This window comes from Vulpes vulpes, chromosome 14 (genome assembly GCF_048418805.1).
Source record: "Vulpes vulpes isolate BD-2025 chromosome 14, VulVul3, whole genome shotgun sequence".
NCBI classification, from domain to species: domain Eukaryota; kingdom Metazoa; phylum Chordata; class Mammalia; order Carnivora; family Canidae; genus Vulpes; species Vulpes vulpes.
This window is the reverse complement of record NC_132793.1, coordinates 69,036,003-69,060,913: the sequence shown is the minus strand read 5'-3', so window position 1 is coordinate 69,060,913 and position 24,911 is coordinate 69,036,003. Positions and strand designations below refer to the sequence as shown.

Here is a 24,911-nt window from a genome sequence, read left to right as displayed (position 1 = left end):
AAATAAGATTTTGTGTAAATTGAGTAATATAGCACATATTCTTTTGTGTTTAAAAACTTTTTATCCATTGTCACTCATCTCATTGCTTATACTGTTACACTGTGAGTATACCACAGTTTATTATCTTTTTAAAAAATTTACTTTCTTAAACATTATTTTTTTATTTCATTATTTATTTATTCATGAGAGAGAGAAAGGCAGAGACATAGGCAGGGAGAAGAAGGCTCCCTGCCAGGAGTCCTATGCAGGACTCCATCCTGGGACCCAGGGATCTCGCCCTGAGCATAAGGCAGATGCTCCACCACTGAGCCACCCAGGTGCCCCTATCTTTCTGCTTTGGACAGACATGACATTTAAGTTGTAACCAGTTTTATATTAGAAATAGTACTACTTTGAACTTTCTGGTAATGTCTTTGTCTTTTGATCAACATATATATGCAGTTATTAGTTGTATACCTACAATTAGAATTACTGGTAGGATGTTCATATGGTAAGCTTGATAGATATTGTAAATAGTTTTAAAAAGTGCCAGTATCAGTTTACATTCTTAGTAGCAACATATGAGAATTCCAGTTACTCCACATTCTTTCCAACAGTTTTTTTTTTAATTTTATTTTATTTATTTATGATAGGCACACAGTGAGAGGGAGAGAGAGGCAGAGACATAGGCAGAGGGAGAAGCAGGCTCCATGCACCGGGAGCCTGACGTGGGATTCGATCCTGAGTCTCCAGGATCGCGCCCTGGGCCAAAGGCAGGCACCAAACCGCTGCGCCACCCAGGGATCCCTTGCCAACAGTTAATAGTGCTTTATCCTTTTCATTGTAGCTGTTTTTGTGGGTAGGTGATGAAATAGCCCTTGTGGTTTTAATTTGTATTTTCCTGATGTGAGGAATAATGATGCTGTGTATCTTTTCATATTTATTGACTTTTTTTTGTTTGTTTAAGATTTTATTTATTTATTCATGAGAGAGAGAGAGAGAGAGAGGCAGAGACATAGGCTGAGGGAGAAGCAGGCTCCTCGCTGGGAGCCCGATGTGGGACTTGATCCCGGGACTCCAGGATCATGCCCTGGGCAGAAGGCAGGGGCTCAACTGCTGAGCCACCCAGGGATCTCCTTTAATGACTATTTTGAAACCTCTTTTATAAGTTGTCTATTCAAAGTCTTCTGTTTTTCTGTTGGTTTTTTTTTTTTTTTTTTTTTTTTTTAGTGATTTCTAGTTGTTTTTGTTCTATGAATCCTTTCTTGGATGTATATCTTATAGAAGTCAATTTGTATCTTACCCTTTTACCATCTTAATGCCATCTTTAATGAACAGAAGTTCTTAATTCTATTATTTTATACCAATTTATATGTGTCAGGCTTTTTTCCTTTATGATTGGTGCTTTTCTTTTTTTCTTTTTTTGGGGGAGGGGGCGTGTTTAAGAAATCTTTGCCTGTCCTAGAGGTGTGAATATATTTGCCTATCTTTTTTCCCCAAAAGCTTTATTGTTTTATCTTTCACTTTTAGATGTAACATACATATGGAATTGATTTTTGTGTATGGAGCAGGAAGAGGTTAACATTCTTTCTCCCCCCTTTAAAAAACATGCATATCCTGTTGAACCAGCAGCATTTTCACCAAAAAAACATCTTTTTCAGGTTTTACCATTGTCAAAAATTAACAGCAGTCTATGATTAAGTCTTTTACATCTCAGTTCTTTTCCTTTGGTTTATTGTATTAACTTTGTAATAAGTCTTGATAAATGATTGCATAAATAACTTTTCTGTAGGACCTTTAAGAGTCCCTCCTTTTTATTATTGAAATTGACAATTTATGACTTTTTTCTTCTGACTTGTCTTATAGAATCCTCAGTTTTACTGATCTTTCCAAAAATAAACCTTTAATTTTTCTTCTGAAGTTTTGTTACACTTTTGCTTTTTTTTTTTTTTTTTTTTTTTTTAAGATTTTATTTATGAGAGAGAGAGAGAGAGAGACAGGCAGGCAGAGGGAGAAGCAGGCTTCACCAGGGAGCCTGACATGGGACTTGATCCCGGGTCTTCAGGATCACACCCCGGGCCGAAGGCGGCACTAAACCGCTGGGCCACCACTAAACCGCTGGGCCACCACTAAACCGCTGGACCACCGGGGCTGCCCATACCTTTGCTTTTGATTACATTAATTCTGTTCTTTTTGCGTTTTTTCATGTTTAACTCTTTGTTCTTTCACTAATTTTTTGAGGTAGATACTTAAATAATTATTGTCCATCTTCTTAACGTAAGCCTTTAAGGTCATATATTTAACTCCAAGTAAAGCTTCAGCTGGATGTCCCTCATAAGTTTTATATGTCCTTTTTTCATTATCGTCCATTTGAATACTTGTTTTCCATTGTGATTTCTTATTTGACTCAAGAATTCATTTCTTAATTTCTTCATAGTTGTTAATAGGTTTTATTTTTTATTTGTTCATTTGGTTTAGTGATTACTTCTTTGATTCCACTGAGGCAGGGAACATAAGTCTGAATGATTTCAGTCCTTTAAACGAGGCTTTTTTTTTTTTTTTGATTTAGCATATGGCAGTTTTGATAAATGTACCATGTTCATTTGAAAGAAATATATATTTTGTTATTAAATGCAGTTTTCTATATAGGTAATTATATTTAAGAATCTTGGTCATATCTTTTTATATTTACTGATTTTTTCTTTTGTTTACTTCTGTAGTCAATTATTAAAATAGAGAAGTTTGTTTCCCAACCTACAATGCTTTATATTTTGATGTTACGTTATTGGGTATATGCATTGTTAGGTTAGTTTAAATTTCTGCCCTATGTCTAATAATACTTCTTGTCTTAAAATCTAGTTTGGCTAATATCATTCTTCTTTTGATTAATGCTAGTATGGTACAACTTTTTCTATTCTACTTTTGACTTTTCTGTGTTCTTTTATTTAAGATGTATCTCTCATAAATATGTTTTATTTTTTATCTATTCTGACAATCTTGATCTTTTAGTGGTTGCTTTAGAGATTACAACACATATTGACTTTCTGCAGTCGACTGAAAATATTTGCTTTTACCACTTCCCTAACAATGCTAAGAACTTAGAATGCTTGAACTTTACTTACTCTTCTTTAGCTTTTTAACTATTGTCCTAAATTTTTGTTGTACATAACTTTAATACTCAGTAGATATTCATGGTTTATACGGTCAGTGTTTGTTTAGATTTACCCATGTATTTACCTGCTTTACTTCATAGTGCATTTCCATGTTTTCCTGTAAGGAAATATTTTTCCTTCCCCTTCCCCTTCCCCTTCCCCTTCCCCTTCCCCTTCCCCTTCCCCCCTCCCCCTCCCCTTCCCCCCTCCCCCTCCCCTTCCCCTTCCCCCCTCCCCCTCCCCTCCCCCTCCCCTCCCCCTTCCCCTCCCCCTCCCCTTCCCCTTCCCCCCCCCCTTCCCTTTCCCCTTCCCCTTCTCTTCCCATTCCCTTCCCACTATAGAACTTCTTCTGGTATTTCTTTTGGTAAACATCTGTCACCAAATTTACTGTCCATCTGAAAACATGCTTGTTTTGATTTTGAAGGATTATTTTTGGGCATAAAATTCTAGGTTTGCAGTTATTCTCCCATGTGAAGATAATTTTATCCTCTCAAGCTTCCAGTATTTCTGTTGCAAAGTCAGCAAAGATTTTATTGTTATTTCTCTGAAGATAATACATTTTTCTTCTGACTGCTCTTAAAATGTAGTTGTTACTGTTTTTTAGTATCTTGATTATGGTGTGCCTAGATGTGGCTTTCTCTTTCTCACTTTCTTTTTTCTTATTGTGTTGGTGGTTTACTGAGCTTCTTGAATCTGGATTATTTTTCCTTGAGTCTGAGAAACTTTTGGTCATTTTCTCTTTACATGTTCTTTTGTTCTCTTCTCTTTTTTCCTCTGAGACTTAACATATATGTTAATCACTTTAAAAAATTATACCCTCTTTATCTTCTATGCTCTTTTCTGTTATTATCCATATCTGTATTTTTGTGCTTCTATAGGATATTTTCTATGAAAGCTAATCATTTGGTAGCTTCTTAAAAATATGCCTAATCTAATACTAATCTCTTTTTTTAATACTAATCTCATATTTAGTTCTTAACTTTGTAAATTTGCTTTTTAATCATACCGCTTTTATGGTTAAATTCCATCTTTTTATTTATTTTATCTTTTCCTATTTTTTTTTGAATTGCTACAGTCTCTGTAACTTTGTGATTTATTCATCTGTGGGTTGGAAATTGGTAATTTGTGGCTTTTTATTCCCCTTCTGATCAATTTTGCTCTTATTAGTCTGAGAAACAACTTTTGATTTTTTTTCCTGAATTTTTATATTATACATTTGTTGTTGTTGTTTGCATGTTTGCTTTCTTTATTGGGTTCTGTCTCATGATATGCTCTTACTTTTTAAATGCCAGACATTGTGTTTAACAGTTTATAGGAGATCTGAATTGATAGTTTATTACAGAGGATAGCTTGCCCTTTCCTCTGCTAAACAGATAGAATGCAGTTAATCACTTTATTTAAAAAAAAATTTAAAAAATTTATTCATTTATTTGAGAGAGAGAAGAGAGAGGGGAGAGAAAGGAGAGCAAGCATGGGGTGGTAGAGGAGAGGAGCAAAAGGAGAGGGACAAGCTGACTCTGTTACTCTACTCTGAGAGGGGAACCCAACGTGAGGCTCTATCCCACAACCTTGAAATCAAGCTGAGCCGAAATCGAGTTTGACACTCAACTCACGAGCCACCCATGTGTCCTGCAGTCAAATTACTTTAATCACAGAATTTTCAAATATGCATTTTGCTATGCAGAGTCTTTGCTAAGTTTCATTATCCCTCTAGTTGAGAATTTAGTTCCTCTGTCTCTCCTTTATGACTGGAATCCTCTTCAAGTCTCTCAATGTGTTTTACCAGCTTCGTGAGACTATCAAAATCTCCACTGGATTCTTTTCCTCTAAATAGGACCCAGGCAGAAGACCTGGGTCATTTGCTTGTTTTCTCAGCCTCTATGTGACCTCAGTTGGGAAATACTCTGAGGGAAAAAATGGCAGTGTGGCTGCTGCTGGCACTCTACTTCCTGTGAAATTTGGGCTACTCAAATTGTGAATGCCTGAAGTAACTCTGGGATGACTTCAAATGGACAGACTCCTTTTTTTTTTTTTTTCCTCTTGTATTTTATTTGCTTGAGAAAGTTATTCTTGGTGGAAGGATTATTATGCTGTGAGCAAAGTTACAAGTATTAGATGAATCCTTCTTGTAAAATAAACAAGAACCAAACAATACAGGAAAGTCTCCACTCCTTTATAACTCCTTAATCTCATTATTTTACCATTGCTATTATTTATATGTGTATTTGTTCATAAATATATGTGTAGTGCATGTTATATATATGCATATATGTGATTGTTACGAGTTATGTGTGTATATATATATATGATTAGTATGAGTGTTAAGATTATGAAGTTTTCCAATAGGCAGTTTATGTTTGCATGTGGGGAAAAATTAAGTATGTATAAGAGAAATATGAAAAGAGAAAGACTAATAAGTAGAATATAAAAAACAAAACACATGAACAAAGAAATAACAAAGGTAGAAGCAGATCCATAAATACAGAGAACAAAATGGTAGTTGGCAGAGGGGCAGTGCAAAATGAGTGAAGAGGAGTTTGGAAATACAGGCTTTCAGTTATGAAATCAATGTCACAGAGATGAAAGGTACAGCATAGGGAACACAGTCTGTGATATTCTAAAAAACATTGTATGATAAGAGATGGTAGGTACATTTGCGGTAAGCACAGCATAATGTATAGTGTTGTTGAATCACTGCTATACATCTCAAGTTTGTCAACCTATACTTCAATAAAAATAAATGTAAATAAATAAGGGATAAAATTTTTCTATTACAGGCTTTAGGTTCCCTAATTATACTTTCTAAGGTCAACCATTTACCACTTTTTCGTATGTTTATTATTTAATGGTAAATTTTTTTTCAGAACCTGTCTCTTTACCAAACACTGTTCTGGATGATTTAGAACAAATAAATAAACAGATGAAGATGGCTTCCCCTTTGGAGGTTATATTTTGCCAGGAGTAGAAAGACAAAGTAATAAATTGTGCAAAATGCTAGAGGTAATAAGTGCTAAGACAAAAAAAGAAGAAAATGTTGCTCACTTAAAGGGGTATTGGGCGGCCCGGGTGGCTCAGCGGTTCAGCGCTGCCTTCAGCCCAGGGCCTGATCCTGGAGTCCCGGGGATCGAGTCCCACGTCAGGCTCCCTGCATGGATCCTGCTTCTCCCTTTGCCTGTGTCTCTGCCTCTCTCTCCTTCTCTGTCTCTCATGAATGAATAAATAAAATCTTAAAAAATAATAATAATAAAAGGGGTACTGGTGGTGCCAGAATGGAAGGTGTAATTTTAAATAGGGTGGTTTTAATAGGACTCAGAGATTTTTTGTGAATTCTTTTAAATAGCAACATAGTGTGCTATTGGATGTACCTAATTTATTTAGTCCTCTAGCCATTAAATAATTCAGTTTTATATAATCATGATATTGTATACAGCTACTATGATAATCCTTGTGGGTTATTTGAGCATTTGTGTGCATTTAATACTTTACTTTTATTTTGACGTATTCAATTTTTTTGTGGAATAAAATCTCTGTCATCTTTGTGTGTATTTTTTTCTTTTTTGGCTTCTAAGCACAGATTGTCATCTATCTAGATTCATATATATAAATCTATAGTTTTCATAGTTTCATTTTTTAAATAATTTATCTGGCATTTATTTTGTTATTTTGGGGAATCTAAGTTATTTCCAAACATTTAATTGATTATTGTAGAACTATTTATTGAATACTTTTTGTGCTGTGCCTCCCACTTTATATTACATTTTTATATGTAATAAAAGCCTTTTCTGGAATTGATGTGTGCATAGTATTTTTTTATTTATTTATTTTTGTGTGTGTGCATAGTAGTTGAAAGATATTGTTGCTAGTTGGGTACCTTGAGGAAAAGCTTTAGAGGGAAGAATAGGAAGCAGGTGTATATAGTGTTTTGACTAGAGGGAAGACTTATGTTGTTTGCTATGTCAAGTAATGTCAAGGATTGATTGATTTTGAAAATTTACATGTTAGCTGGCTTGAAGTTCATTTCTCTGTGCATAACTTAAAGTTATCAGTAAGTAAGACTTAATAACAGCTAAAATATGTTAAAGGTAAAGAATATAGCAAATTGTTAAGTAGAAACTGAGGAATTTTAAAAGAATTTTAAGGAATCCCAGAAGCCTGTGATTCAACTAAGGAAAAATTAATAATCTAAAGAGAAAACAGTTGATCATCAAAATATTAGTAAGCAGAAGAAAGATGTCAAAGCTGGAAGTTAAAACATTTGAAGCACGTCAGTAAAATATAATAATGTTTGAATTAATAAGTTATTTGGAAATAAGGTACTTGATAATAGAGTTGATCTTATTTATAAACAATGACAACCATGTATAAGAAATGGAGGCTGGGTGATCTTCGCATAAAGATATAGAAATTAATCAAGATTTTGGTTATGCTGGTGATGGCCTTGTCTTCTGTATAAGAGCTGAAGTTGTTTGTGAAAGAGATTGGAATATCTTCCCTGGGATTGATAGCCTCTTCTAGTCTACTTCGACTGGGTATTAGTTCTGAACCCTACCTGGAGGGTAGGCTGGAGACCGTTTCAAGAGGTCTGTAAAGTTAAAATGGTTTTCATAATACTAAACTCCTATTTCTGTTTCCACTTTGTTGATGTTGGCACAGTGGTGCACTGGGAGGTAAAACTTGTGGTATTTTAAAGTCATTTCATGCAGTGGCACCATACTGTACTAGTTTAAGTCATTGTGTTTGTCATTGCCAGACACTGGTAGAAAAAAAGAAAACCAGTTTCAATTAAGAATACCTTGATGCAGCAGTAAGAATTATTTTAAGCTGCTGTCCTTGAGAGTTTGTCTTTTTAATATTTTGTGTGGTGAAATGGAAAATATACATAATATGTATTCATCAGTACACACATAATACTGTATTCCTGAGTACATTGTCTTGGGGAAAACGGTTGTGTGATTGACTTAGGAGCTTAACTAGATGCTGCTTTTATGGCACACTATTTTTGCTATAAAGAATAATAGACTATGGTAATTCAGATTTGAATATTTAACAGACATTTTTCTTGAAAAAGAACAAAACGAGCCTGTCACTTTACGGAAAATAACTGACAATATTTGGTGCTTTCAAGCAAAATTTGAGCTTTTAAATAAAAGTTAGGATTTTAAGAACCTTCTATCTTTAAATTTGAGAACTTCCGAAATACTTAATGACTTTTCTGATGATATTGATGGTTGTTGTTTGAGGTCCCTTAAACCACCCTCCAGTTCAGTGATTTTCTAGAAGGACTAACAGAACTCGTCAAAACTGTTAGACTCACAGTAACCAATTATTATACAAAAGGATATGGATTAAAATCAGCAAAGGAAGAAAGTGAATACAGCAGAGTCAAGAAGAGACTAGATGCAGGCTTCTAATTTCCTCTCTTGCTGGAGTCACACAGACCTGCTTAATTCTCCCAACTGCTGTGTGACAAATACCAGATGTCAATCAAGAAAGCTCACCAGAGTCTTTTTTTTTTTTTTTTTTTTCTTCACCAGAGTCTTAGTGTCCAGAAGTTTTAAGAGTTGGTCCTATAATAGGTCTGGAGCCCCCCTGTGGCTGATCTTAGTTACTCCATCAGTTTGAGTCTAGGATCCCCACCAGAAATCAGTATGTTATCATAAATAATCTGGTATAGCCCAAGGTTCTTAGTAAACTAAGACACTCTTTTTGAGCAGGTATTGAAAAGGCTTAGAGGTTATCTCCCAGCAGCCAGTCAAGGGCCAAATGTATATAGTTTGGACAATCCCCCCCAAGTGTGTTTTCTGTCTAGTGGTGTTATAAAGAATGTGATTTTTGGTATTATAAAATGTTAAAACTTGAAAGATTGTCATAGGCCATTGAATCAGTATTGTCAAATGACTATTGCATGATGCTACAAAATATACACGAGTAAATGATAGAGCAGTGGATTTTAACCTAGCAGAGTATGAAACATTTATAGGTATGGTTAGATACTATATTCATCTAACCTTTAAGTAACTATCTTAAGTAACAATCTGCATATACTATGAAGGAAAGCAGTAGCAGCAACTAATTAAATGTAGAAACAGATATGAATATCCAGATAAGGTTCTCAGTTTTGTTTCTAATACTGCTAATGTTGATATATATAACCCACATAAACAAATTTGGTGCTGTAGTTTTTTAAAAAACATGTGAAAGGGGCAGCCCAGGTGGCTCAGCGGTTTAGCACCACCTTCAGCCCAGTGTGAACCTGGAGACCCTGGATCGAGTCCCATGTCGGGTTCCCTACGTGGAGCCGGCTTCTCCCTCTGCCTGTGCCTGTGTCTCTTTCTCTCTCTGTCTCTCATGAATGAATAAATAAAATCTTAAAAAAAAAAAAACATGTGAAAACATGTGAAAGGACATAGAGACCAATAGCTGGTGTATAGGTAATAAAAAAGGATGAGATGAACAGCTAAACAAAGGGAAGGGTAGGCTTGTTACTGAGATCTCAGAGAGAACTGGAATCAGGGATTTGAACACAGTCATGACTCTCTTTTTCTCTTCTCTTCTCAAGAAAGGAAGAGAGAGAATCCTAAGCAGGCTCCACATCCAGTGCAGACCCCAATGTGGGGCTCAATCTCAAAACCCTGAGATCATGGCCCGAGACAAAATCAAGAGTTGGACACTTAACTGACTGAGCCATCCAGGCACCCCATGAGTCTCCATTTCCATCTTTGTATTTGTTTAGTCCTGTCAGTTTCATTTTTTCTTATTATAGACTGGTTCTTCCAAGTGATGGGAAGTTTAGCAAACATACAACCTGCTCCTCACCCTTTGACCGTGCATCCTGTAGTTTATGCTATCAGAGAAAGACTGACTCTTTTTTAGTTCGAGCGAGAACAGAGTACTTGAAAAGAGTTTGATTCTGCTTGGTTCAGGTACTTACCATGGAGTGATGAATTTTGACTAAGCCAAGTTCTTCAAAGAAAATGAAAGCTTCCTTAGAAACCATGTTGTTAAAATTGAGGAAGAAAGACCTCCCAGAGAGGGGGTGTGTTTTCCCTGAATGGGATGGCTGCCAAACAGGCAACTTCCAAATCAGCATCTTTGAGTTTCAGCAAGTTGTATAGATGATAGATATTATGGTAATTCAGAGTAAGGGTGCTTGGAGTGTCCAGGTGAGGGAACACCGTGTTCATAGATAAGTACAGAATTATATTGCAGTTCTTATTAATGGCCAACAAGCAAAAGCTTCCTTTTAAAAAATCTAGGGTTTTAAAAGAGGTAAACTATCATCCGGGGTTTTCAGAAAACATCTCAATCTGGAATAAGTACAGTTGACACTTGAACAACACAGATTTGAGCTCCACAGGTCCTCTAACATGTGACTTTTCAATGCAGTATAGTAAATGTTTTTTTCTCTTCCCTGTGATTTTCTTAACATTTTTTAATTGTAAGAATACAATGTAGAACACATATAACATATGCAATATTTGTAAATTGACTGTTTATGTTATCAGTAAGACTTCCCAGTGGAAAGTAGACTATTTATTTATTATTTGTTGCGAGTGTCAAAAGTTACAGATTTTGCACTGTATGAGGTTAGTACGCCTCTAACCTTGCATTATTCAGGGGCCAACTGTAGAGTCCTGTTTGTTATTTCATGTTAGAATGCTTCATATGGGAGAGGATTGAAGAATTGTTTTTGCCATTGTTGTATTTTATGTACTAGTAAATAAGCAACTTGAGAATGACAGCTTTGTTTTCCATTAGTAATGAAGCAAATTAAATACTTCCCAGCAATTATGGTTATTTGTCTGGCTTAACAATTTTGATATAAAATAGAATGCACTCTAGGTCAAAGAACCCCCCCTAATTTTTATAAGTCAATATGTGGGTTAATCCTTTGATTTCTGTTAATGAAAGATCGAAAAATTTTTTTAAAAAATATTTTATTTATTCATGAGAGATACAGAGAGAGGCAGAGACATAGGCAGAGAGAGAGAAGCAGGCTCCTCGCAGGGAGCCCCATGTTGGACTTGATCCCGGGACTTGAGGATCATGCCCTGGGCCGAAGGCAGGTACTCAACCGCTGAGCTACCCAGGCATCCCAAAAGTTCAAAATTTTAATCAAAATTTTAATCAAAATTTTCTATAGCTTCTTAGACAATTTATCTGTAATTCATTAAAATTTAGCAAATATTGGGATAGTAGATGTTCAAATCTATCTACTGATACTTTTGTGGGTAGATTTGAGAGAGCTATTAATGTTTAATTTCTTAGTGGTACAGATACCTTGAGACCAGATCTATTTATTTGAAAACAAAGCTAGAAGGGTATAAATTTAAAACCAATATAAGGAATAATTATTAGCTTGTGCTATGGTTCTCCTGCCTTTAACAAACACCCTGTAAGGTATCACTCACTGTTCTGGCCATACTAAACAATTCTTTCTTTAGACAGTTACCATGGTCATGCCATTCAGGGCCTTTTGGTTTCATAATGCACTTAAAGAAATGTAAAATATAGTTGTGGAAAAAATTTTAAAAGTCAACGGATAGCTTATTCTCATTTCTAGATGAGGAACAGACAAATGTTAAGTTTGATAATGACAAACATAATTTAAAATTTAAACCTTTTTGGTTTTTTGTCTTTCTTTTCTCTAAATTCTGTACCTCTCTTTCTCAAAGACTGGAGCCTTTTGTGGTGGCCTTTGAATGCTAAGTGAATTAATGAATAGTTTATACCTGGTATTTGGTAATGCATAGCTATTTGTAGACTTGAGTTATTAGAGTGAAGTGTTTGAGCCCATGGTTTAGGAAAAGCCTGTTGGGAAAGTGAATCTTTCCACAGTTGTAGGACGGGTTGAAACAGTGTGAGAAGAGGGCTTAAACCAGAGTAATGGAGGAGGGAATGGAAAACTTGAGAATAATTTGTCTATTGTAACGCTAGTGATGTTGGAGAGGCGGTATACAAGTTGGCACTAGTATTATGGCTAGAGAGATAGGAAAGAAAGTTGAGAGTTTGAAGGTTAGGAACGATGCTGATATCATTAACAGCATAGAGAAGTAAAGAGGAAGAATGGGGGTGTGTGTTAGTAGGGGTAATTGCCAATATTTTAGATTTGGCTATATTCACCCTTAAGTTGAAGATTCTTAGCAGGTACTTGTTAATTTAGGCCTGATACTTAGGAAGAAAGTCAGGTTAATAAAAAGAAGTTGGAAAATTATTCTCATGAAGGTTATAGTTTGAGCTGATACTGAATAATATTATTACTAATTATTATTAGTAATAATATTCTGTGAGTAAGAATAATGGGGAACAGAAAACTCTGAGAAAAAATAAAAAACCTTACAGGAAATGCTTTAATTTTAGGATGGCCTTTGGCTAAAGTGCTTAATCTTTCCACCTTTATTTATTTAAAAAGTTACGTAGGAAAGAGACCTTGAGAAAGCACAGAGAGGGAGTGCCTAAAACAAGTGCTTAAAAAGTACTTGTTGAATGAATAAATGTAATTTGGTCAAGATATAGGGGTTTGTAGGGGAATAAATGGACACATTGTGGAGAATTTTGAGATACGGTATTAATGTCCCCCCCCCCCCCCCCCAACCTCTCAGGGTTATGTCTGGGACCTGATTAGAGAATAGAACTTAGAATATCTTGAACTTTTAAAATGTTCTTTGAGGTATATTTCTGTTTGAGGAACTGAAAGAAGTTCAGCAAGTAAGGTTGTAAGTCTAGTCTAATTTTAAAGCATATATTCTTTACATTTTTTCTGCTAAGAATTTGATGTGTAAGCAATATTTTGAAAGTTTGAAGTATTCTTATGTTTTTATATCTGTATGTAAACTTTTCTTTGCCTATACTTTTCCCTCTGCCTAATGAAACTTTCTCACTTTTTCAGTCCCTTGCTTTCTCTGAATCATTTGCTATTCATCTTTTAAGTTTTGTTTAGCCATCCGTGTTTTTAGGAAGCGTATTCTAAAATCCTAAGACTGCTGCTTTTCTCTGTGCCCTCACATTCTGATACTTACTGGACCAGATTGCAGTTGCTTGTTTTATCTATATTCTCCACTAGATCATAAATTTCTGTGTCATGGTGTTCATTAGCATTAACTTGTTTTCTATGTAGCACCATGGTTGGCCATTGTTTGTTGGAGATGGACTAAGTTAAAAGGCAATGTTAGAACTAAGTTTGCTTTTAACCTTCAGATTCAGTGTTTTAAAGATATATTTTAAAATACAGGTTAAGGGGAACCCTGAGTGGTGCAGCGGTTTGGCACCTGCCTTTGGCCCAGGGCGCGATCCTGGAGACCCGGGATCGAATCCCACGTTGGGCTCCCGGTGCATGGAGCCTGCTTCTCCCTCTGCCTGTGTCTCTGCCTCTCTCTCTCTCTCTGTGACTATCATAAATAAATAAAAAAAATTAAAATACAGGTTAAGAAATATTTTGGTTGAAACAGATAGCCACTGAATCACTATTTCCTTCAAAGTTTTAGAATGAACATTGTGAAACTAAAGAAACAGTGTTTCTTTTTACATAAAGGTGATTTACAACTCTGTTGCAGCAAGGTGGCTACAAGTCATTTCCTCCTGTTTTTCATGTGCTCAGTTACTTTTATGACACTGTAATTGTTAAGGTTCTAAGAATTGGTAGTTTTTGAGAAATGAAATTACACAGATAGAAGTGATTGACCATAGAGGTAGGAATTGATATTAGCTTCCTGCTAGAAGATATTGTGCTTTTTCATTTCTTCCTCTTTCGTTTCTTTCTCTTTCCTCATTTCCCTCTCTCCTTCCTTCCCTCTCTCCTCTCTCCTCTCCTCTCCTCTCCTCTCCTCTCCTCTCCTCTCCTCTCCTCTCCTCTCCTCTCCTCTCCTCTCCTCTCCTCTCCTCTTCCCTTCTCTTCTCTTCTCTTCTCTTCTCTTCTCTTCTCTTCTCTTCTCTTTTCTCTTCTCTTCTCTCTCTTCTTTTTCTTCTTCTTCTTCTTCTTCTTCTTCTTCTTCTCTCTCTCTCTCTCTCTCTCTCTCTCTCTCTCTCTCTCTCATATGATTGGTGCATAACGTTTTTGGGGAGGGTGTGGCTTTTTCTGCTCTTCACTGTTACCTAGGGTAATGGGAGTTAAGGGTGATGAGAATGAGGCTATCTTGGTTGAGTGCCTTTTAATATAAATAAGCTTTTGCCTGTGTAAGCATTGTGTGTTGGTCCCCATCTTCCATATATTAGTCTTTTAGCAGACTAAATTGTTGGTGGGTAGATCACATGGCAGTGCTTTTCTTTAGAAGTACTCCCAGGAATTAACTCTTTTGGACTCTGTAAATATGTATTTTTATGAATAAAAGGAAATAGATTTTCTACTCTTGATTTGAGCTAATTAGATCTGAAACATATAACTAAATATGCAAACAGGATATTTGCCTCAATGCACAAATATACTCAAGGTACCTAACATATATGCACATAAGTATTACATATACCTACTGTATACATAAGCATTTTTTCTCAAGTTTTAAGTGATGTAGTTGGACTAGGGTAGAAGGCATTTGAGGGGCCTTATGCTTATTAGTCCAGTGGTTTTTCAAATGAATTTATTAGTGACTAAATTTTAATGTCTGTGCATAGTAATATGAAAAAAAGGACCAAGTAAAGTCTCTCAGTGTAAAGCATGATTTCTTTACTTTTCATTCACTTTAAAAAGTCAGTTTGTTATTCTTAATCATCGGCCCAGACTCAGTGACTGTAAGAAGTCTGTTGAAAGGAAAAATGGGGGCTTTAAGAGATGAATACTAGTTTTAGCAAATTTTTTTTTAATATATCATACCATCTTGAAATAACCAGTTCAATTGATAAAAGGACAAGCATGTAAGAAAATCTGATTAGCATCTTTGAGAATTACAGAAAACACTTTAGGAGTTCGTAGTATGATCAGGCACACAGTATCCCAGGTGACTAGGTGACAGAAGGGATTTCTTGCGATAGGATACATGCAGATACATTTCTCAGGAAGGACTTTGGTGTCTGTCAGTGACATAATTGAGAGGAAGAGCATTGTGGAAAGTAAAAGTGAACTGGGAACTTGAATGTAGTTTGCTTTTTAGAAGGAAGTATGTTGATGGTGACACTGTTTTAATTATTTTCTACTGTAGTAGACAGTTTCCATAGAGGAATGTCAAGTTAGTATCAAGTAATTGTATAATTTGAAGTGTCTTTCTTCACACCAGCTGGTTTTCTCATTGCATAGGTTTCTGTATTATTTTTCCTGATTAAGAAAGACAAACTAAAGAGCACAAAAGCTCCTATAAGGCCCATCAAATGTCCTCTACTGATACACAACATAAGTTTATAAAAACAATTCAGGTGATTCCAAGTTTTAAAGTAAATTGTTTCCTGCAACGTGTCCAACTTGTCTCTTTTATTGTTGACTCTTGAAATATATAGTATCATCTTGTATGGCATGTTATCTTAGATAAACTGATTATGTAGTTTCTGATGAAATCAGCTCTGTATCTGCCTGTAAGATTTCTCAACTTTAAAAAACAAAACAAAGGAATGTAGGGGAGAAAAAGAGAGAAAAACCAAGAAACAGACTTAACTATAGAGAACAAACTGATGGTTGTCAGAGGGGAGGCGAGCCAGGGAATGGGTGGGATGGCTGAAATAGGTGGTGGAGATGAAGGAAGGTACTTGTGCTGAGCACCAGGTGATGTATGGAGGTCTTAGATTGCTATATTGTATACCTGAAACTAATATTACACTGTATGTTAACTAACTGGAATTTAAATAAAAACTGGGGAAAAGATTTCTCAACAAAAAATTACAAAGCTAGCCGAGAAAAATATATTACTTATTAAATTTCCTGCTGTTTTCTTTTCCCTACCTCCTTAAAAGAAAGAGAAAAAGAGAGAGGTACTTTACTTTTAAATAGGAGGACATTAGATACTTTACTATTAAAATGCTACATTAGCAAAGTTTAAATCACAGTATCCCAAATGCATATTTTCTTTGTCATCCCTCCAGAGAATATATCCACTGGAGAAAGAATGGGGCTATCTGCAGGTTTTCTCCTGGAGTTGCCAGGAGAAATGGAAGAATTTCTAGTTTATGAATACAGTGGCATCTCCAGTGCCACTTAACATGTATGATCTGTAATGTTCAGAAAAGGAATTTTGGGAGAAGAAATTTTCTCTTAAAAATAAGACTTTTGGGGATCCCTGGGTGGCGCAGCGGTTTGGCGCCTGTCTTTGGCCCAGGGCACGATCCTGGAGACCCGGGATCGAGTCCCACATCGGGCTCCCGGTGCATGGAGCCTGCTTCTCCCTCTGCCTGTGTCTCTGCCTCTCTCTCTCTCTCTGTGACTATAATACATAAATAAAAATTAAAAAAAAAATAAGACTTTTGCAGAGACATTGTGTTCTCTTCCCCAAATTAGCTGGAAGGTGAAACAAGACTGGAAAATAGGAAGATAACTGGAGCTTATGTGATCTACAAATTAATTATCCATATACCAGAGTCATAAAATTTGGGATTTTCACTGATGAAATTGTATTAATCAGTCTCATAGTCTTTTATATGTATATATATAATTTTATATGTATTATTTCATCTAATATCAAGCCAACCTACTATGAGGTAGATGTTGTTATTATATGCCTTTTATAGAGGAGAAAACTGAGGCTCAGAAATTAAGTCATTTGCCCACACTTGTATAGTCTGGTGGCAGAGCTACAATTCAATCAGGAGCAGGGTGGCTCCAGAGTCTTTACTTAACCATTATGCAATTATAGCCTAGGTAGTAGTTTTTCATTTTTATATTTTTCTTTGAAGGAGTTTAGGACAAATCTGTAATTTATTCTGAGGTTAGATGAAAATTGTTTTCCATATTTCTTAACTGATAGTAATAAGTAACAAAATGTAGAGGCTTGACCAGAATCATGGAGGTTTCTGGTAAGTCTTCATCTTTCCAGTTGGTTTAGTCTCTCCTGAACATGTTTAGGAGGTGTCAGTGTAGCCATCTTTCTTTGAGCTCCCTTGGTCTAAATTATTTTCATATTCATTTTAGACCTAGCTGGCAGTCTTCAAAGATCAGGACTTAACTTACTATGAACATTGAAGAAAAAAAAAAATTTATTTCCCCAACATTATGGTTTATGATTTGATACTTCTTTCTTCATTCAGCAAATGCTTTTCTTATTTTATTTTTAAAATATTTTAGTTATTTATTCATAAGAGACACAGAGATAGAGGCAGAGACATAGGCAGAGGGAGAAGCAGCCTCCCTGTGGGGAACCTGATGCAGAACTTAGTCCCAAGACCCCGGGATCATGACCTGAGTCAAAGGCAGACGCTTAACCACTGAGCCACTCAGGCATCCCTCAACAAATGCTTTTAAAATTAATATTACTATGTGCCAGGTATATTCTGTAAGTTAAAATTTGCCATAAATGTAGTAAGTAGAGTAACAAATTTACATTAGGTAATGGTGCCCATATATATTCGGTAATCTCGTGTTCCACTCAGAATATCCTCATACTCCAATACAATACCAGTTAGTTATTCTGCGTTCCTTAGAGATATTCCAGATTCACATTTTTTAAAACTTATTTGAAAACAATCACCAGCGAAACTACCCTTACCAAGATATAAGACTTTGATTGTAAAGATTGTTAAGAAATAGTGGGAATGATTAAATAGATTTTTTTTATTTCCTTGTAATATTTCTACCGTGTACAGTCAGAAAATGTAGCATTTTTGTAAAATGGATCTTAAACCAATATCCACTAGGGGCACATATCCTCTAGTGGGTTCACATCTTTGGTATGGGGGTATGTTTTGGAAAGCCATATTACACATTTTTTTAAAAGTATTTTATTTATTTATTCATGAGAGACAGAGAGAGAGAGAGAGAGATGCAGAGACCCAGGCAGAGGAAGAAGCAGGCCCCATGCAGGGAGCCCTACGTGGGACTCGATCCCGGGACTCCAGGTTCACGTCCCAGGCCGAAGGCAGGCGCCAAACTCCTGAGCCACCCAGGGATCCTCATACACGTTGTTTTTTTATATAAAATGAATTTTATTACAAATTTCAGAAAATGAAAGTAGATAGCATTTTTTTTGACTCGGGGTTAAATAGAATCTATAATGCTTCTCTGTGAGAATGTGACAGCTTAAGTATTCTGGATTTCCTGGTAGGTGAAATTTTATGTTTATCAAAATTTCATGGGTTAAAAAAAAGGTGTTGAGAGACATTGTTTTAAAGACCGAAGGACCAGTGCTCTGTGGATGTAGAGCTTAGGTTCTATAAAGCTGAAGTACTTTAATCAAATCATATCACATTGGAATTGTGATCCATTTATAAAATATTTGTTTTAGCTACATATTGTGATACTATATACATTTATAATAAAATTATTATTTTACCTAGCCTGATACTGATTTTTTTTCCCAAGTTTTTAAATGGGAAAAAGATTGCATGTTGTAACCGCTTTTTTGAAGTGCTTTTTATTCTTCAATAATAGCTTTAAAATAGCTGTGCAGGTACATTTAAAATATTCTTGTTAGTATGATTTACCTTAATTTCAAATAAACAATAAAGATAATTCAAGAAAGTATGGGTTTTGATTAAGACAATTCAGTTTTGTTGGTTTGTTTTTTGTAGAACAGCAGGTGGGTTTTAACAATGGAATTTCAACACTTAGAGTATCCAACTCAACTACATATATGCTCATCCAGGCTGTTACTGGATAACTTATTTTCTATTTATAATCATAATCAATGACTTTTTCTTTTACTGTAGTTGACACACATTATATTAGTTTCAAGTATACAACTTAGTGACTTGACAATTATACAGTATGTTGTGTTCATCTTAAGTGTAGCTACCATCTATCATCATAGATTGCTATTACAATATTTTAATTTTTTTTTTATTTATTTATGATAGTCACACAGAAAGAGAGAAAGAGAGGCAGAGACATAGGCAGAGGGAGAAGCAGGCTCCATGCACCGGGAGCCCGACGTGGGATTCGATCCCGGGTCTCCAGGATCGCGCCCTGGGCCAAAGGCAGGCGCTAAACCGCTGCGCCACCCAGGGATCCCACAATATTATTGACTATATTAATTATAGTGTGCCTTTTGTTCTCATGACTTACTCATTTCTTTTTTTTTTTTTTTTTTTTTTTTCTTATTTATTTATGATAGTCATAGAGAGAGAGAGGCAGAGACACAGGCAGAGGGAGAAGCAGGCTCCATGCACCGGGAGCCTGACGTGGGATTCGATCCTGGGTCTCCAGGATCGCGCCCTGGGCCAAAGGCAGGCGCCAAACCCCTGCGCCACCCAGGGATCCCGACTTACTCATTTCAAACCCAAAGCCTGTATCTCTCACCTCCTTTCACCCATTTTGCCCATCCCCCCCACTCCTCTCTGCTTTGGCATCCATTAGTTCTCTGTATTTACAGGTCTGATTCTCTTTATTTATTTAACAATTAAAAAAAATAATAATGAATTGACATATTTTGCATCATGTATTTGAAGCTTCCTGAGCTTTTGGCATAAAGGGAATTATTAGTATTCAAGAAACAAAATTGTTTAAGATAATGTTTGTCTTAAACTGAATATCTGTGTTAATGCCATAATCTTACAGAAAGTACATAGATCTAAAAACAAAATCACAAATATACTTTTATATAGTAGTAAAAGATTTTAGTCAAGTATTTTTATGAATTAGTAATTGTGTAACACCTCAAGCCTTGTGTATCACCTCATGGTGGGTTCACAAGATGAAGGAGATTAAAATGTTTTAATCAAGACATTTTGGGCAAAACAACCGAAATTTTAACAAATATAAACTATATAAAAATAGGAGTTTTGCTTATAATTGGTTTTTTTTTTAAGATTATTTATTTATTTATTTATTAGAGAGAAAGAGAGACAGACAGACAGACAGGCAGAGGGAGAAGCAGGCTCCATGCCGGGAGCCTGATGTGGGACTCGATCCTGGGTTTCCAGGATCACACCCTGGGCTGAAGGCAGCACTAAACCGCTGAGCCACCGGGTCTGCCCTATACTTGTTTTTTTTTTAAGGATTTTTTTTTTTTTTTGAAAGAGAGTGAGTGAGTGATAGCACAATTGGGGGAAGGCGCAGAGAGAGAGGGAGAAGCAGACTTCCCTGCTGAGCAGAGAGCCTGATGTGGCTCCATCCCAGGACTGTGGGATCATGACCTGAACAGAAGGAAGGCAGCCTCTTAACTAACTGAGCCACCCAGGTGCTCTGCTTATAATTGTTTTTAATTTTTGTCTTTTCAGTGTGTAAATCTGCCCCGTGGGATAGCTTCATTGCTTTAGGTAATAAAGAATGTACCAATTTCATGTTCTAAGGACATGTCCCATGTATTTTCATGACAAAATAAACTTCTAAATAAATTTTTTTAAATGATGACTTTTAAAATCTCTTTATTTTATTTTTTATTTATTTGAGGGGGGGGGATCACAAGCAGGTGTAGGGGCAAAGGAAGAGGGAGAAACAGACACTCCCCTGGTGAGCAGGGAGCCTGCTGTGGGGCTTGATCCCAGGACCCTGAGATCACTTACCTGTGTTGAAGGCAGACACTTACCTGACTGAGCCACTCAGGTGCCCTCTAAATAAATTTTGTCGTGATCATGTATGGTTAAATTTTAGCTTTTCAAGGAACTTTTAATCATCATTAGTCTAAACTTTTCCTTTTAGATTAAAAAAAATAGCTCTTGAAAGTTGAATTTACTTGTCAGTAGCCTCAAATACATGATTGAACTGAGATTAGAATTTTAGAAGAATGCAGTGTTTATTCTTTGCCTCCTTTCTCTAATACAATTTATAATTATGTTCTTCCTATTAAGTTAAAACTAGCTTCATGATTAAGTTTTTTATTATTTTATTTGTCTTCTGCATAGACTTCAAATAAATGGGTTGGTTTTTTTTTATTTATTTATCTATCTATCTATCTATTTATTTATTTATTTATTTATTTATTTATTTATTTATTTATGATAGTCAGAGAGAGAGAGAGGCAGAGACATAGGCAGAGGGAGAAGCAGGCTCCATGCACCGGGAGCCCGATGTGGGATTCGATCCCGGGTCTCCAGGATCGCGCCCTGGGCCAAAGGCAGGCGCCAAGCCGCTGTGCCACCCAGGGATCCCCTGGGTTGTTTTTTTAAAAGAAAATTGAAAATTCATTTGATAAGTTTTAAGCTTTTTTTAAAAAATAAACTAATGAGTCTAGAGTAGTTAGCCTTCCTTACAACAAGCCTACAAAAATAGGACTATTATAAAAATAGTCACAGGACTGTAATGGTTTTGACTATTGACTTCTCTTTAGATATTAAATATATCAGTACAATATGAATGTTTTATTGTTTTCCTGAGTGTTTCAAAAGAGACTACAAGTATCAAGATGACTTTGGATGACTAACATATGGAAGGTGTAAAAATATTTCATAACAATTATTTTGTAGAACTATTACCATGGCCATGTGAAAATTCTAATACATTTCTTTTTTTAAATTTTTATTTTTTATTTTTTATTTACGATAGTCACACACACACACACACACACACACACACACACACACAGATTGAGAGAGAGAGAGAGAGAGAGAGAGAGAGGCAGAGACATAGGCAGAGGGAGAAGCAGGCTCCATGCACCGGGAGCCTGACGCGGGATTCGATCCCAGGTCCCCCGGGATCACGCCCTGAGCCAAAGGCAGGCGCTAAACCGCTGCGCCACCCAGAGATCCCTACATTTCTAATTATGCTTCTGTTTATATCAATCTATGAGTCTTTTATAGGCATAAATTGGTAGCGTGGGTGATGCTAGATTTATAGCCAGTCATTTAAGCAGATTATCTAGTAGCATGGTAGGTAGAATATATTTAATTTCAGAATAGGAAAGTTAAAGGAACAAAGGTTTTATTTATTTCCTACATGTTTGTTAAATACATGTGAGGAATTAAGGTCATATGTGTGGTTATGGAGTAGTGGAAATAATCAGCTGCATGTCGAAATAGGAAATTAGAACAGTAGTCTTTCAACAGTGTCATTCTATTTTCCTGTTCTAGAGCACAGACACTGAAATGGAATAGTTTTATTTTCTTTCAGGTACCATGTATTTTGCTTGTTATGTCAAGTGATAGTTATATGCTTAGGTTCCTTAGTATGTAGAGAGATAGTAATTGTTTCCATTGTCTATCATATTCTAATTTTTCTAAATAAAGATTTGACTGTTATAAGTGTTTATATCTTCATGAGGTAGACAATCCTGGAGGGAGACAGATGGACAGACATGGAAGAAGTTTATATGTGAGATGATTAGCCCTGATCTTATAGAACAAATTAGAAACTGAGTAAATGAATTTTTTTTTGAGAGAGTGAGAAGTTAAAAACAATTGAGTTAAAACTGGAATAACCAATGCAGAGTAAAGGGTAAATGTTTAAGTTACATTTAGGTATTTAAAACCTCTAGTGGTAAGTTTTCAACTACCAATAGTAATTTTATGGTTGCTATTTGTATTCTAATGTCAATTTTTTTCCCTATAGGTGGTATCATGGAAAACTTGATAGAACTATAGCAGAAGAACGCCTAAGGCAGGCAGGGAAGTCCGGCAGTTACCTTATAAGAGAGAGTGATCGGAGGCCAGGGTCCTTTGTGCTTTCATTTCTTAGCCAGACAAGTGTTGTCAACCATTTTAGGTAAGTATTTATTTCTAATATGAGGCTAGATAATATAGTGTACTTTGCTGTTCTTAAATATATCTGCCTTAATGAAGGTGAATGATTCGCTCATATTTAAATGATGGGGAAAGTGATTTGTTTTCAATTAAGTGACTTAATCAGGTGATATAGAGTAGATAATTGAATGCTTTTTTGGTTTAAAAACATTGGGCATTACTGTGCCAATCTCAAAAATAATGATCACTTTTAAAGTATAAAGAGCTATGGAGGAACTTTGAACGGTAAAGCAGAAATGAAATGTATATTTTTAGACTACAAAGTAATAAATTATAGGAAATAGTATTTAAGAGTCAAGATGTATGCTTTTTCTTTAATTCATTTTGCTTTGCTGTTCTGAAATTCTTTATAAACATTCATGTCAAAGGTATGCATTTTTTCAAGTACAGATATCAAAGTCTATATAAATACATGTCCCTATGTTAATGTCTTTAATTTCATTTTTATGGGAGACATTGAAAAAATCATATGCTGCCTATAATGTTAACTGATAAAATGTTTGTATACCCTTGACTTTCAGATCTTAAAATAAATTTTAAGAGCATTTTATACCACACATAGAATGTAAAATTATAATCCTCTAAGTATTTTGAGATCTGTGAGCTACTCTTAGCCAGAGAAAACTTACTAAAATTGCTATTCAGCCTTAAATATGAAAAGTGAGCAGAGGTATATGAGGATAGATTTATAAATATTGCAGTGAGTTATGTAATGGGGTTTGGTTTGTAGTCACATAATGTATTTCATATCATATATACACATTTTTTTTTGAAGAAATAACCTCAGGTAAATTTGCATTGGCATAAATATTAATAAATGGTATTATTGTAATGCAAAGATATAGTTGAAAACAGTATGAAAATTAGGGATTTATAATTTCTTTAGAAATTGGTCTTCAAAATTGGCTCTATAGGTTTTTGTTATACTGTATGTCTTTTCCTGTACAAATAGGATTATTGCTATGTGTGGAGATTACTACATTGGTGGAAGACGTTTTTCTTCATTGTCAGACCTAATAGGTTATTACAGTCATGTTTCCTGTTTGCTTAAAGGAGAAAAATTGCTTTATCCAGTTGCACCACCAGAGGCAAGTAAAACTTTAATAATTTTCAAAAATTTATTATTTCACTTTACTAATGAGGTTAGCTCTTGTTCAGTTTCTTAATTCTGGTTGTACTGTGAGCAAAACCGATTCCCTCTTAAAAAAAGAAAAATTCTCTGTAATTTTCTATTTAAGTTGCCTTTTTTTTTTTTTTTACAATATCATATGGTGATACCTTAACAAATATTTTTAAGTGAATGAAGAGTAATGACTGATAGCATAGGTAATCCTGAAGTTGCTGCAAGATTCTGAAATGCCTATACATCATTAGAGAAAGGTTAATTTATGTGTTCCACATAGTTCATTTAAAATCAAGTGGTTATTCATACTACTTGATAAAAACATTGGTTATACCATTAAAAGCATTTCTTTAAAGAAAAAACTGAAACAAGACAAGTATTTCTAGGCTTTGAGTATTTAAACCTTACTAAAGAATAATTTGAAGGATCCTCTGGTGTTTATAATGTGGATTTTTGTTGGTTTTAACTTGATGTGAACATACCTGATTTGACTTTGACATAAAGAGTTTATCTTTTGTAAAATTTATTTATTTTTTTATGATTCCTAGCCAGTAGAAGATAGAAGGCGTGTCCGAGCCATTCTACCTTATACAAAGGTTCCAGACACTGATGAAATAAGGTATTTTATAACATAGTCTCATTTGTAGGCATTTGAAATAGGCATTTGACAGACTTTGAAAACTTGCTACTCTTGGACTAGGAAGGTTTTGGAATTTGAGGAAATAGCATGCGACAAGGTGAAAGTGACTTAAATATGGAGTTCATTGTTTCTGTACTCCTGTGTTTGGCTTATTTGTTCAGAGAATGGATTTGGATCAGAGTGGCCACAGTGAAGATGGCAGGTGAAATAAATTCAGTTTTTATTAGACTGTCTCTGACAAAGTAAAGATAATTGTTATATTCTTTATTTTAAT

At 35.3% G+C, this 24,911-nt stretch overlaps 1 protein-coding gene across 1 annotated transcript in view; it reads left to right on the top strand.

Annotated features, from left to right (window-relative positions):
• RASA1 (RAS p21 protein activator 1) overlaps positions 1-24,911 on the top strand; it is a 109,286-nt gene that overhangs the window by 32,185 nt on the left and 52,190 nt on the right. Inside the window, exons 2-4 of the mRNA XM_072736858.1 lie at positions 22,684-22,836; positions 23,827-23,962; positions 24,546-24,616. Of these exons, the coding sequence (XP_072592959.1) occupies positions 22,684-22,836; positions 23,827-23,962; positions 24,546-24,616 (360 nt within the window). The remainder of the gene's footprint in view (positions 1-22,683; positions 22,837-23,826; positions 23,963-24,545; positions 24,617-24,911) is intronic.